At 36.9% G+C, this 14,658-nt stretch overlaps 1 protein-coding gene across 2 annotated transcripts; it reads left to right on the top strand.

The window, feature by feature from the left end:
• The first annotated feature begins 2,853 nt into the window (after positions 1 to 2,853).
• Positions 2,854 to 13,545, top strand: LOC125256808 (GTPase IMAP family member 8-like). Of its 2 annotated transcripts, none has more exons than XM_048173030.1 (6): positions 2,854 to 2,986; positions 6,867 to 6,917; positions 7,544 to 8,206; positions 10,012 to 11,010; positions 11,208 to 11,306; positions 12,569 to 13,545. In XM_048173030.1, exons 2-6 carry the CDS (start codon positions 6,908 to 6,910, stop codon positions 12,670 to 12,672), a joined length of 1,875 nt encoding a protein of 624 aa, XP_048028987.1. In that variant the 5' UTR covers positions 2,854 to 2,986; positions 6,867 to 6,907; the 3' UTR covers positions 12,673 to 13,545. The 2 variants fall into 2 exon arrangements, with proteins under 2 accessions (XP_048028987.1, XP_048028986.1); XM_048173029.1 differs by having other exon boundaries at positions 2,855 to 2,986; positions 10,009 to 11,010.
• Positions 13,546 to 14,658: the final 1,113 nt, after the last annotated feature.

Below are 14,658 nucleotides of genomic sequence, written 5' to 3'. Positions count from 1 at the left end.
CTCATTATAATTAATTATACATATTTGGATCAGTTAATAGAATTAACTTGATGTAGCAGAATTAATATTAGAATAAATTAACCCTGTTCGTCCAGTGAACATGCATCATCAACTCTCAGAAAGGGATTTTTCGTGGCCACAGAAAAATAACTCTTTCTGGGTACAGTACGACTCAGAGCATGTGCTCAAAAGTTTTATTTAACTAAATCACAAACACATAACTAGTGTATATAATACATAAACATGAATGTTATAAAAATGTAAACTAGATTTTAAAGCTTTCGATCTGGAAGGTCGACAACAATCATGCTGTCTCTGTTTATAAGGTGCAAATGCATTTAAATTACTGTGATCAGGCCAACCTTTAAGCACATACTCACGCACTCTAGAGAGAACAGGATCTTGGGTGGTCCAGTGCTTAATTTGCTCTGATGTCATCAAAGGACTAATAACGCTGTCCACCATCAAGGCATGCTCCTCCTTCAGTTCTTTCTCAGGAATCTCTGGAACAGGGAAACGACTGAAGGCATCGGCATTTCCATTTTCCTTGCCTGCTCTGTAAGAAATGACATATTCATATGCCCTCAACATCACTGCCCATCTTATGATTCTTTGAGAGGCCATCTGTGGCACAGCTTTCATTTCAATTAATAATCTGAGTAAAGGTTTATGGTCTGTACAAATCACAAATTTATGGCCATAGAGGCATTTATGGAATTTTTTTTACACCGAACACTACTGCTAAACCTTCCTTTTCAAGCTGTGAGTAGTTTTTTTCTGCTACTGAGAGTGTGCGTGATACAAACCCGATGGGTCTCTCATTTCCGTCTGCCAGCACGGTTCCCACACCGTACGCTGAAGCATCACAGGAGAGTACCAAGTCTTTTTTCCATCATAGTGTACTAAGACACGGTTAGACTCAAGTAACTCTTTGAATTTTTAAAGGCCTTTTCTTGTTCTTCTTTCCAAGACCAGGGGACGTTCTTTTTCAAAAGTCTGCGTGAGGGAGCAAGCAGTGTTGAAAGATTTGGCAGGAACCAGTCCCAGATATGCTTTAAACTCCGTTACTGATGTCGGTGTTGGTGCATCTTGTACTGCTTGGACTTTTTCAGGAACGGGATGAATACCAGTGGCATCCACTTTATGTCCTAGGAAAATGAGTTCCTTTTCAAAGACTTACACCATCCTCTTTCCTCCAACCGTTGCAACACTTGATCCAATGTTCTCAAATGCTCCTGATCATCTCGTCCTGTCAGCAAGATATCGTCCAGATATACAGTCACCTTTGAAATGCCTTTCGGGACCCCTTCCATAGTCCTCTGGAAGATTGCTGGACTGGAACTGACCCCAAAAGGTAATCGGGTGTACGTGAACAATCCTTTATGTGTATTCACTGTCACATATTGCTTTGTCGTCTCATCTAACAGAATCTGTTGATATGTGTGACTCATATCTAATTTACTGTATTTTTCTCGAGCAATGGGATACTGCTCAAGTGACGACTCTCTGTTAATAGTTACCCTGTAGTCTCCACACAGTCTCACTGCTCCATCTGGTTTTAACACTCTGAGAATTTCACAGGCTCAATTATATTGTCTTTAAAGGTGCTACAGAGGATCTTTTCGTCGACTGAGAAACCAAAGGCTGTTACTGAGGGAACGCCTCCCAAAACTCGTGCACGAGTATTGGAACACGAGTGTTTACCACCTGCATTCACTGTGTTGTGTTAGTGGATTCATTATATCGGACTCACCGCAGGTAACTCATAATCTGCAGTTGTTACCCCTGTCTCCTGACAAAAACATTGCATGCGGCGCCTGTGGAGTGTGGAAAGTTACTGGAGCGCGCAGCCGCGCTCGTCTCTCACAAGGAACGTCACGGCAGTGATTGACAAGCCAGAGGGCCAATCGGCTGATGTTTTTAAGGCCCTACCTCTTGCACAGATATTAATATTATTCCTTTCAGTGCACCTAATAAATAGTCTTTTATCAGTTAGTAAAGACAGTTTCAAGTAATATTGCAAAAATGTATAAAACAAAACATCCTCTTTAGCACCTTTAAAGGGTTAGTTCACCCAAAAATGAAAATGCTTTCATTTATTACTCTCCCTCATGTCGTTCCACACCCATAAGACCTTCATTAATCTTCAGAACACAAATTAAGATATTTTTGTTGAAATCCATTGGCTCAGTGAGTCCTGCAGCCAGCAGTGACATTTCCTCTCTCAAGATCCATTAATGTACTAAAAACATATTTAAATCAGTTCATGTGAGTACAGTGGTTCAATATTAATATTATAAAGCCACGAGAATATTTTTGGTGCACCAAAAAACAAAACAAAATAACGACTTATATAGTGATGGCCAATTTCAAAACACTGCTTCAGGAAGCTTCGGAGCGTTATGAATCTTTTGTGTCGAATCATGATTCGGATCGTGTGTCAAACCGCCAAACGGCTGAAATCACGTGACTTTGGCGCTCCGAACCGCTGATTCAACACGCTGATTCGACACGCTGATTCATAACGCTCTGAAGCTTCCTGAAGCAGTGTTTTGAAATCGACCATCACTATATAAGTCGTTATTTTGTTTTTTTGGCGCACCAAAAATATTCTCGTGGCTTTATAATATTAATATTGAACCACTGTACTCACATGAACTGATTTAAATATGTTTTTAGTACATTAATGGATCTTGAGAGAGGAAATGCCATTGCTGACTGCAGGACTCACTGAGCCATCGGATTTCAACAAAAAATATCTTAATTTGTGTTCTGAAAGGGGGCACTTTCACTTTCGCGATCAAAGGGGCAAGGGCTCAAACCCCCCCATCCCCCGTGCACCCCACTGGGGCGGAGCTGAAGATTGCCATCATTACCGAAATCCCGGGAACAAATAAACATACGTGCACAACTCCGTTGCTGCCTCGGAAAAACAAACTTCATCCTCTGTTCCCTTAACGCTGGGTTCTTTGGGAAGCTGAAAAAGGTAATCTTTCCCTCACAACCAAAAACACATAGCAGTGGTTATCAAAGTGAAAGTAAAAAGTGACTGAGATGTCTGACGCTCCATTACCGATTCTCTCAGAGACGAATTTCAACATAATATGCTTAATTTATTCCATTATTTCTCTTGTGGCCTGTACATATAGTGAAACAAATGAGAAGAATAGTATTTCGTGTTAAACAGCTTGTTTTTTAAAGTCGGTGCTTGAAGTGAAGCTGCTCTTAATTTCCATTGATGACTACAGTGTTAGGAAATATTATAGACTGTTAATAATTTTAATTATAGGGCTATAATTAATTGTATAATAGACCTAAAAATGTTTAAAACATTTTCACCGATGAGCTTACAGCCTAATCTTTTATATGAAATTATTGCGGGGCAAATTTATTATATTAATTTAATAATGAATGTAGGCCTATATAATATATAGATAATAGATACTACTATAATAATGAATGTAGCCTAACCTAATAGTAATAATAATAAACTAGAAGAATGTAACAGGCCTACATTAATTGGAAATACCTAATCCTCTTAATATTGCCAATATTTGATGCTTTTGACATATCTCTGGCTATCGTCGATGCATGACCATCTTCTGTTGACGCAACCCGGGTTATCTCCCCCCAACACGCGGGGGCCCGCCAGGGGCTTAGCCATCATTTCAGAAGTGAGGGGGACAGAAATGTTGGGTGTAGCCTAATAACAGTTTTTATATGACCTTTGTCTAATTGATATATTTTTTAAAATCTCATCTCTTGCTTTTAATTTGAAATCAATTTAAAATAACCAATATCTAATATTTTCCCCTATATTTTTATGACAATTTTATTATTGTTTTATGTACTACAATCACTTGTGCATTAAATGATTAGTCCACTTTTAAATAAAATTTTCATGATAATTTACTCACCTCCATGTCATTCAAGATGTCCATGTCTTTCTTTCGTCAGTCAAAAAGAAATGAGGGTTTTTGAGGAAAACATTCCAGTATTTTCTCCATATAGTGGACTTCACTGGGGTCCAAATGTCAGTTTCAGTGCAGCTTCAAAGAGCTCTACATGATCCCAGACGAGGAATAAGAGTCTTATCTAGAGAAACCATCGCTCATTTTCTTTAAAAAAATACAACTGTATATGCTTTATAAACACAAAATATCGCCTTGAACGTACTTCCCGTTTCCGCATTCTTCAAAACGTTTACGCTGAATGTCCTACGCCTTCCTTATTCTACTTACGGAAAAAAACGAAACTGGCGCCGCATTTATTTTTATTTTTTTGGGGTGCAAGAAACGTTTATTCAGCAAGGATGCGTTAAATCGATCAAAAGTGACAGCAAAGACATTTATAATGTTACAAAAGATTATAAATGCTGTTCTTTTGAACTTTCTATTCATCAAATAATCCTGAAAAAACAAATATTGTACACAAATATTTTGTACAATTGTACACAATAAATGTTTCCTGAGCATCAAATCATCCTATCAGAATGATTTCTGAAGGATCATGTGACACTGAAGACTGGAGTAATGATGCTGAAAATTCAGATTTGATCACAGGAATAAATTACTTTATAAAATATATTCAAACTGAAAACAGTTATTTTAAATTGTAATAATATTTCACAATATTGCTGTTTTTACTGTATTTTTAATTAAATAAGTGCAGCCTTGGTGAGCAGACGAAACTTCTTTTAAAGACATTAAAAATCTTACCATGTCCAAACTTTTGACTGGTATATCTTGCCTCTTGGACATATTATCCGTCGTCATGGTTTTCATTATCACTCGCTGTAAAAAATGAATGCGATTTTAACTGTAAAATGTTGTAAAAACGCTACAGTGTTAATAGGTTAACAGTAAGTTCCTGTACTATATACAGGGAAAAACTGTAAAACCTCTAACCAGACATTTTCATGTAATTTGACAGTAAAATGCTGTTAATTTTTTACAATTTTTAGAAGTAAAAAAGAACAAATCAATGTATAATTTACAGACAAAAACTGTGAACTGATATTCCCACAATCCCCTTTGAGACACTCCCGATTTGAAAGTATTTTGTTTAAATAATCATGTTTCTTCATAGTTTTTGTTATCAGTTATGTACATTAGGGTTTTATGTTACATCTTCTGTTGTTTAATGAATGTTTATTGCATTATGTAAGTGTTGTGGGTTACCATGATGGTGTTTTGTGTTTGCGTGAATGACTCTGTGCACCTTCTATATATTAGTATATACTTCAGCTCGTAGAAAAGCTACTTGTGATGAACTCTGATTCTTCATGTGGCTTTCTCTTTTACCACCTGCATTATTATGGTGGTTGTCAGTATATGTTAAAGGTACAAAACAGATTTTAGTAGTAGTGTGCATTGTTGGATTTATTGGTTTACATTCAAATTTTCTTGTAATTACAGTTTTATACTGTAAGTTTTTCTGCATTTTTAAAACTACGGAGTTTTTTTTCTGTTATGCTGATGATATTCAGATATGCTTGCCGACCAGATTCTCTTCACCAGACCACATCACTGTCTACCTGTGTTACTGAGCTAAAGGCTAATTTTCTAAGTCTGAATTTGAGCAAAACAGAAATTTTAATTACTGGCTCCCCATCACTAACAAAAAATATAATAAATGTTCCTAGTTTTCAATCTTGATGCTACAGCAATTTTTTCATCTGATACTGTCAGAAATGTAGGCATTACTCTTGATCCTTGGATGTTTACATTAGTAAACTTTCTAAAGCTGCCTTTTCCAGCTTCGCCATTTAGCCCAACTTTGTTCATATGTTTCCCCAAAAGATGCTGAATCATTAGTGCATGCTTTTATTACATCACACCTCGACTACTGTAATTCTTTTTTTTTCTGGATTACCATTGCACTCTATCTCTCTTTTACAATACATTCAAAATTCTGCTGCAAGAATATTAACCCACACCAAACGATCTGCTCATATTACCCCTATCTTATTTAAACTCCATCGGCTCCCTGTATCATCTCGCATTACTTACAAAATCCTGCATGCTTACTTTTAAATCACTAAATGGCCTTGCTGCTCCTTATCTCTCTGATCTACTGTCTCCTTATGTTCCATCTCGATCACTTCGATCTTCAGGGAGTGAACTTCTTACTGTACCTAGATTTCGGCTAGCTTCAATGGGCGGCAGGTCATTTTCCGTCGTTGCACTGAAACAATGGATCTCTCTACCACTGGCACTAAGGACAATAATCTCACTCTCTGTATTTAAATCACAACTTAAAACCTACTTGCTTATCCAATACTATCAGTCATAACATGTTCTTTAGACACTCTCCTCATCTTATACTACCAGCTGTAATTCTCTCTGTGTATTTTTGTTCTATGTATTTTATGTTGCATCTACTATTCTTGTTTGTTACTTATTGACACTATTCCTGTTGCTATTTATACTATTTTATGTATCTCTGTTTTCTGTACGTAATTGTACCATGATATGCACCTGCAATCATTTCTATCCCTGGACTAGGGAAATGTCTACTGTCCACTTAACTGATTAATTGATTGTGAAATGACTGTTTATGATTTGTGAATTGACTGTCTATTATGTTACTGCTTTTGTAAAGCGTCCTTGAGCTTGGGAAAGGCACTATATAAATTAAACATATTTTTATTATTATTATTAGACAAGCCTGATATTCTGGTTTCATGTGGATAGATAGGGGGTTTAGGATAGAAACTCACTTGTTTAATTTCTGAGCATTAGAATCTCAAGCTGAAGTGTACTTTTATTTATCCTGGGTGTGTATTGAGTACATATTTAGTTTTTAAAATGGCTTTTTATGTGATTTTATTAGTTATGCTACGGTTTGATTTTCCTTCCTTCCAGGTTTTTGTTTTGGAAAACAAAACAGAAGGGGTGTGGAAAAGATGGAACAAGGTAAAGTTTGCTGGAAGTTTGTTGAGCTGTCAACTTATCATTTGCTTTGTATTGATATAAACCATCTAAATGCATTAAATGTAAATGAAACTGTTTAGTCTACGAACATACCTAAATGTATAGAGTTAGGCACACTCTTCCAGAGCTTTTATTTTCTAGTGGTTACCAGGTTTTTATATCACTCTGGAAACTTTGTGGTTTAGCATGCTGGATTTAAAGCTGTAGACACGACTGCGCAATGTGTCCAGAAAGTAAGAAAGACTACAGGAAATCTGATCTTACTGTTTAAATGCATTTCCAAAATCCGATTTAATTGGCTTTTTAAACCACATTTGGACAGTTTGATGGTTCGTAATTTTTTTTTTTAGTGTGTATTATTTATTTGAAACAAATATGTTTACAATGCACTTTCTAAAGTAAATCCATAACTTGCATCAAAACGCAATGAGTCGCACGCAAAAATCAAAAAGTTTATTTGTTAAAGTTTATTTTACTACTAAAAATAACTTTTCAGTGTGAATCACTATTGAGGTTTGGATACTTTAATGTTTTTTTAATTAAAATAATAAAATGTAAAAAGGAATTTCAGTTTGACTTTTCAACGTCCTCATGTTTTTTTCTGACAGGACTAAGAGCTGTTGTTCTGGGGTGGCAGAAATCTGATAAAGCCTCAGTGATAAACAGGCTTTTAGGTGATGAAGTTGAGTCTGACAAACATTTTGTGAAGTCTGTGAGAAGAGATGGTGACGTGAATGGAAGGAAGATAACCCTGATTAACACTCCATGCTGGTGGCAGATATTTGGTTTGCAGGATTCTCCAGAGGTTGTCAAACAGGAGCTGGTTTGCAGTGTCTTCAAGTGTCCACCGGGACCTCATGTCTTTCTCCTGGTCATTAACCTCAGTTTGCCTTTCACTGAAGAAAATAGACTCAGCATTGAGAAGCACTTTAGTCTGTTTGGTGAGAGGATCTGGAGACACACTATAGTTACACGAGCCGATTCACTGAAGGACAAAAACATTGAGCAGCACATAAAGAATCAAGATCTGCAGCAGATCATACAGAGATGTGGACAAAGATATCACATCTTTGAGAATGAAAATAAAAGTGCTGCAGTTCAAGAACTGCTTGACAAGATTGATAATGTTGTGGCAGCAAATAATGGCAAGCATTTTGAAACACATGATGACATGCTGCTGGAGATAAAGAGAAAGAGAGATGAAAACGAAGATAAAGCAAAAGCCAGACAAAAAATGTTGCAGGACAAAAGAAAACTGCTGAAAGAATTAAGTAAGTAATTCACAGAAACGTGCAGTCAAATGTTTAAATACATTTTTACGACATTTAAATACAGTCGCTTCTTATATAGAACCTTTTAGGGTCCAATCATGGGATCATTTTATGGATTTAGTTTTGATTAAAGAGTTAGTTCACCCAAAAATGAAAATTCTGTCATTTATTACTCACCGTCATGTCGTTCCACTTCATTCAAGTTCGGAGCGCCAAAATCACGTGATTTCAGTAAACGAGACACAAAAAGTATTCTCGTCACTTTATATTATTAAAGCTAAACCTCTGTACTAGACATGTGCCGATATTTGGTAATGTGATATATCACGATAATGAATATGCACAATATAGTTATCGTGGGCACTTCAAAATACAGTAAATAATAATTTATTACCAATTATTAAAATTTTTATAATGCATTAAGAATACTTTCCTGTCAACCATATAAAATGCACAACACCGCTGTATTCTGCGTCAAAGGGACGCGCGCTCAGATGTAAACAAGCCCAACGTGCATGAGAAGCACATGGCTGAATGAGTGACGGAGACACGCTGAATGAAAGTGCGCGTTCACTCTCTTGACTGCAGAGGGCGCTGATGGAACAGCAGAAATGCAGCGGTTACCCCGGAAACCCCGCAAACAAAGCAACTGCACTAGTGAAGTTTTTAAAATGCTTCAAACAGCCATTCATTTCTTTGTAATCTCAATGTTGTTCATCACAGCACCAAATACTTAAAGACTTAATAGGCTATTTATTTTCAAACTTAAACATTTTTATATTTTAATTTGGACTACATGCCCTAATGATTAGAAATGTTCTGATTATTTGTTATTGTTCAGTAAAACTTTGAGACATAAAGCTTCATTAGTTTACATGTCAATTCATTATTACCAAACTGACAATGAAAAATACTTATAAAGCATTAATTATTCTTAGTTAATGTTAATTTCTTAGTTACTGTTTAATAACATTACTAAAATCAAAAGAACCTATTTAATGGACCTGAGATAAAACTAACAATGATCAGTTGTATTTCTTAACATTAACAAAAATAATACTTTCTGTGACAAATGCAGCTATTACCTGTTGTTCTTTATAGCCTAATTCTTTTGCACTTTAACCTGTTTGAACATTTTACTTTATATATTTTTGGTGTATTGCATTATTGTATTTAAACATTCAGAGTTCTTATTACAAAAAGAGTTCTTAAACCTGTTATACTATGACAACACTTTTTTTGCAACTTATTTCAATATTGTGATAACACCATATACCATGATAAAAGCTTCAGCAATTAATCGCAACATGAAAATTTGATGCCGTCACATGCCTACTCTGTAGTCAAATGAACTGTTTCTGCTGCCTCACTGAGCCGTCACATTTCATCAAAAATATCTTAATGTGTGTTCTGAAGATGAATGAAGGTCTTACAGGTGTGGAACAGCATGAGGGTGAGTAATAAATGACAGAATTTTCATTTTTGGGCGGACTAACCTTTTAATTAATTTTAATAAATGTTTTTAATTAAATTGTTTAACCAAATTTTCACTGGCAATCAATAACATAAGAGTTTTCACAAATGAATCTGTTATAGCATGTTTTGGTCATTACATCATTTTCAGTTTTACATTTTTGTTATTTAAGAGTTGATTATTATCATTTTACTATTATTGGTCTTACACATTGGAAATATGTGTCCTAAGTTTGAACTGGTATAGTGCACGTTTCAAACATGCAAATAAGTACTATTTTTTAAAAAAAAGTATAATGAAATCCTGACATTTTCATGTTTTCTTCAAGAAGCTGGGGCTCTGTTCTCAGAAACAAGAATTGTACTGCTTGGTTGGATCCTTTCTGGGAAGAGTTCAACCATACACACTATCTTCAATAATGAAAAAGTTAAAACAGAAGGGACAGAAAAGTGCCCAAAATATTCAAGTAAAGTAAATGACAGAAAAATAACTGTGTTGGACACCCCAGGCTGGTGGAAATATTTCTCGTGTAAATTCAACCCAAAGTTTGCTCAGGCCGCAATCCTGGAGAGCATCAGCCAATCACAACATATGCAATTCCCTCACGCCATGATCTTGGTGATTCCTATTGATACTGCATTCAACATTGAACAGAAAAAAATTATTGAAGAGTATATGGCCATTCTTGGAGAAGAGGTCTGGAGACACACCATAGTTCTGTTCACATGGGGTGACAGGTTTACAGACATATCAATCGAGCAGCACATTGAGAGTGAAGGTGACGCCCTCCAGTGGCTGATTGAGAAATGCAGGAACAGATATCACATCTTTGACAACACAGACAAGAAGAACAGAGATCAAGTCACAGAGCTGCTCCAGAAGATCGATGAGATGGCAGCAGAAAACAGTCTGTTTCGTTTCAACATACCAAAATACAGTGATCCAGAGAAAAGCCTTCAGAGAGCTGAACACACAAGAAAACACAAGAGAAAAAAGAAGGATAAACAAGGAACAATAAAAAATCCAGATAACGTTCAAGCTCAAATCACAGAGCTGCTCCAGAAGATCGATGAGATGGCGGCACAAATCAGTCTGTTCAGTCTCCACACACAATGTGCTGCAGAAGTTCCTGTACCTGACAAGGAAATAATTCTGAACGCTGATCATGTTGAGAAATTAATAAACCAGGAGCTGAACAACAGGTGTAATGCGATCAAAAAGAAGTTAAAGTTAGAGTTATTAGGGATGAATTTCCCTGGATGTAGAGATGAAGAGTCAGACGCTGGCATAGAAGTGGAAAGTGACAGTAGCATGTTAGACACTCCAGATTGTAAGTTGGCACTTCTATCTGATTTCAATACCCATAATATAAAGCTGCATGCAGCAATTAGAGGGCTAAGCACAATACACCTTCTTTACAATGAGCTCATTACTTTAAAAACATAAATGACGTCAGAAGACATCTTAAAACGGTCACTTAATATCATAAGTTTTGAGCACTCTTTCTGTGCCATTTTCCTCTTTCAGTGTCAGCTGATGAAAAACTCAAGGAGCTGATAAGGAGAGAAGGAAGCAGATGGGAAACAATTATAATGGATGGACTCTCGAACATTCTGCAGAATCCTGGTGAGTTATTTAGCTTTACATAAAAAATAACTTAAAGCAAATATTTTTCTTAATTTATATAAACCGATCGGGCATAACATTATGAGCACTGACAGGTGAAGTGAATAACTGATGATCTCTTCATCACGGCACCTGTTAGTGGGTGGATATATTAGGCAGCAATTGGACATTTTGTCCTCAGTGTTGATGTTTTAGAAGCAGGAAAAATGGGCAAGCGTAAGGATTTGAGCGAGTTTGACAAGGACCAAATTGTGATGGCTAGACGACTGGATCAGAGCATCTCCAAAACTGCAGCTCTTGTGGGTGTTCCCAGTCTGCAGTGGTCAGTATCTATCAAAAGTGCTCCAAGGAAGGAACGGTGAACCGGAGACAGGGTCATGGGCGGCCGAGGCTCATTGAAGGCTGGCCCGTGTGGTCCGATCCAACAGACGAGCTACTGTAGCTCAAACTGCTCAAGAAGTTAATGCTGGTTCTGATAGAAAGGTGTCAGAATACACAGTGCATCAGTTTGTTGCGTATGGAGCTGCAGACCAGTCAGGGTGCCCATGCTGACCCCTGTCCACTGCTGAAAGAGCCAACAGTGAGCATCAGAACTGGACCACGGAGCAATGGAAGAAGTGGATGGCCGGGTGCATGTGCGTCGCTTACATGGGGAACACATGGCACCAGGATGCACTATGGGAAGAAGGCAAGCCGGCGGAGGCAGTGTGATGCTTTGGGCAATGTTCTGCTGGGAAACCTTGTGTCCTGCCATCCATGTGGATGTTACTTTGACACGTACCACCTACCTAAGCATTGTTCAGTCCATGTACACCCTTTCATGGAAACGGTATTCCCTGGTGGCTGTGTCCTCTTTCAGCAGGATAATGCTCCTGCCACAAAGTAAAAATGGTTTGAGGAGCACAACAACGAGTCTGAGGTGTTGACTTGGCCTCCAGATTCCCCCGATCTCAATCCAATGGAGCATCTGTGGGATGTGCTGAACAAACAAGTCCGATCCATGGAGGCTCCACCTCACAACTTACAGGACTTAAAGGATCTGCTGCTAACATCTTGGTGCAGATACCACAGCACACCTTCAGGGGTCTAGAGGAGCCCATGCCTCGACGGGTCAGGGCTGTTTTGGCAGCAAGCACAATATTAGGAAGGTGTCATAATGTTATGCCTGATCGGTGCATAGGCCTAATGTAAAATTATATGTGCTGAACCAGTTTAAATTATATTCTCTGTCTCTTACATTGTCATTTTTATAACACCTACAGATGGAAACACGAGACAAAGTTCAAATGAAATGGTGAAGATGTGGCTTCAAAAAAGTGAGGAACACAGTGCATCTAAAACATCAAATATGAAACTAGCTCAATAGATCAGCACAATCCAGAGACGTCAGAAAATGCATCCAAACTTCAAATTCATTCACATTAGCAATACTTTAGTAAAAAATGATGCATGCCTGCAGTTTGCAGAGTAAAACGGACGCTTAAAAATGTGATAAACATATGCTGTGTAAATACAATCAGCAGTTTATTTGGTAATTATGTGTTAAATATGTGTGTTAATATTTCTAATTAATACTCAGAATTGTAAATGTATAATACTTTACATAAATGTAATCGAAATTTGAAATCTTTTTAGAGTTATGATTTAGTCCGGTGCAGCAACCTGTATCCTTTGATTTTGTGTTTCACTGTTATCTTTGAATTGATAAATATGAATCACTTAAACTTCTATCAGAGATATTTACTGAAATGTCTATGTTCATATAGTACTTTCTTTAAAAACATCACATAATGTTGGTTGTCTGTGACATCCTATTTCTTTATAAACACCACAGTTTGGGTTAGATTGCCCCTCCCCGGTGTGGGCGTGGCCTAAATGCTGTCTCTATGGTTTATTTAGAATATGGGGATCTATGAATATGCTAATTAGCCCCGCCCCCACTCACTCAGATCCACTCGGTCAACTTTACTGCAGTAAACGCTGCACAATGGTATCACTCTTTACAACATCGGACACATGACAGTAATTAATATGATTAGCCTTTTGCTTGACTGTGTTATCAAACAGCTAATAATGTGTTGGTAATGTTAAACGACTCTTGCTTAGTTAATGATATGCTAAAGCCCGCTGGCACATTGACGTGATTGGTTACAAGGTAGTTTGTGATGTCAGAAACACCAGCGATTTCAAACCGATCTTTAGATCACTGCAGTTTCAAAGAGAAAATACTCAGTAATGGTGTTGACTGATGAATTTGCACATGGTTTGTCTAAAAGTACATTAAAAACACCATACAGACATATAAACAACATTAAAAAGTTGATTTTCACCACAGGGGGTCTTTAACGTTTTACATGCTTGTATTTTATCAGGTTAAAAAATAAAGAAATTGTTGAGCTTTCACAAAGACTGCTGTTTAATGCATGCATCATGATGTTGGTTGTCAGTGACATCCTATTACTTATTACATAGATTGGATAACCTATAACCTACTACTGCACTACTTGTATGAGAATAACAGTCATGGTCACTGAACATGAATTTCTACTTTTGTGTTTGATAAGAAAAAATCAGCACACAGGAATATCATTTTTATTTTTACAGGAACTAATTCCTTTTGAAAGGACTGATACTGAATGTAAATAAACAGTGAGTTATCTGCTCTCTGATAATAATAATCATAAATGTTTCTTGAGCAGCAAATCATCATATTAGAATGATCCAGGTGAAAAAAGTACATTTCTATAATGTACTTAAAGTGCTCTATTTTCATGTAATATTTTACAATAGACCCTTTTCACATGTCCGGGTTTCTGAGAAGCGGAAGACATCATAGCAAAAGAAAAACTCCACAATAGTGTTTTCACAACTTTCATAAATAGGAAAAAAATAGAGAGCGATTGATAACGGCATTCAGAAGAGAGAGAGATGTCATGAGGGTATGCATGTGACGTCACCGTCGACCGTTATGACCGCGGTCACGCCCACAGTGGCACAAAGACTGAGTGGCAGCATTAGTTTTCAGCGTGAATGCCGCGAAAAACACACAAAACACATCCAAAACGGAAAAGAGCTTTGCAGTTGACTGTACAAATAGCTTTGACACAAAATCTGAGGTATATTTTTACAGACTGCTGAAAGCTACAGAAAAAAGAAGCAAATGGATCACTGCAATTCACAGAAACAGCTGGACATGTTTTGCAGTTATCTTTTTGTGTCAAAATGTTGAATTTTGAGGTAAAATCATACCCTATATATTGCATTGTTATATATTGCATTGACAACTCATCAATTAAATATTTACCGTCTTATATTCTGCATTTAAAATAAACACTGACAAAACTATACAAGT

Source organism: Megalobrama amblycephala, linkage group LG21, assembly GCF_018812025.1.
Source record: "Megalobrama amblycephala isolate DHTTF-2021 linkage group LG21, ASM1881202v1, whole genome shotgun sequence".
Lineage (NCBI taxonomy): Eukaryota > Metazoa > Chordata > Actinopteri > Cypriniformes > Xenocyprididae > Megalobrama > Megalobrama amblycephala.
This window is presented reverse-complemented; position numbering and strand designations above follow the sequence as displayed.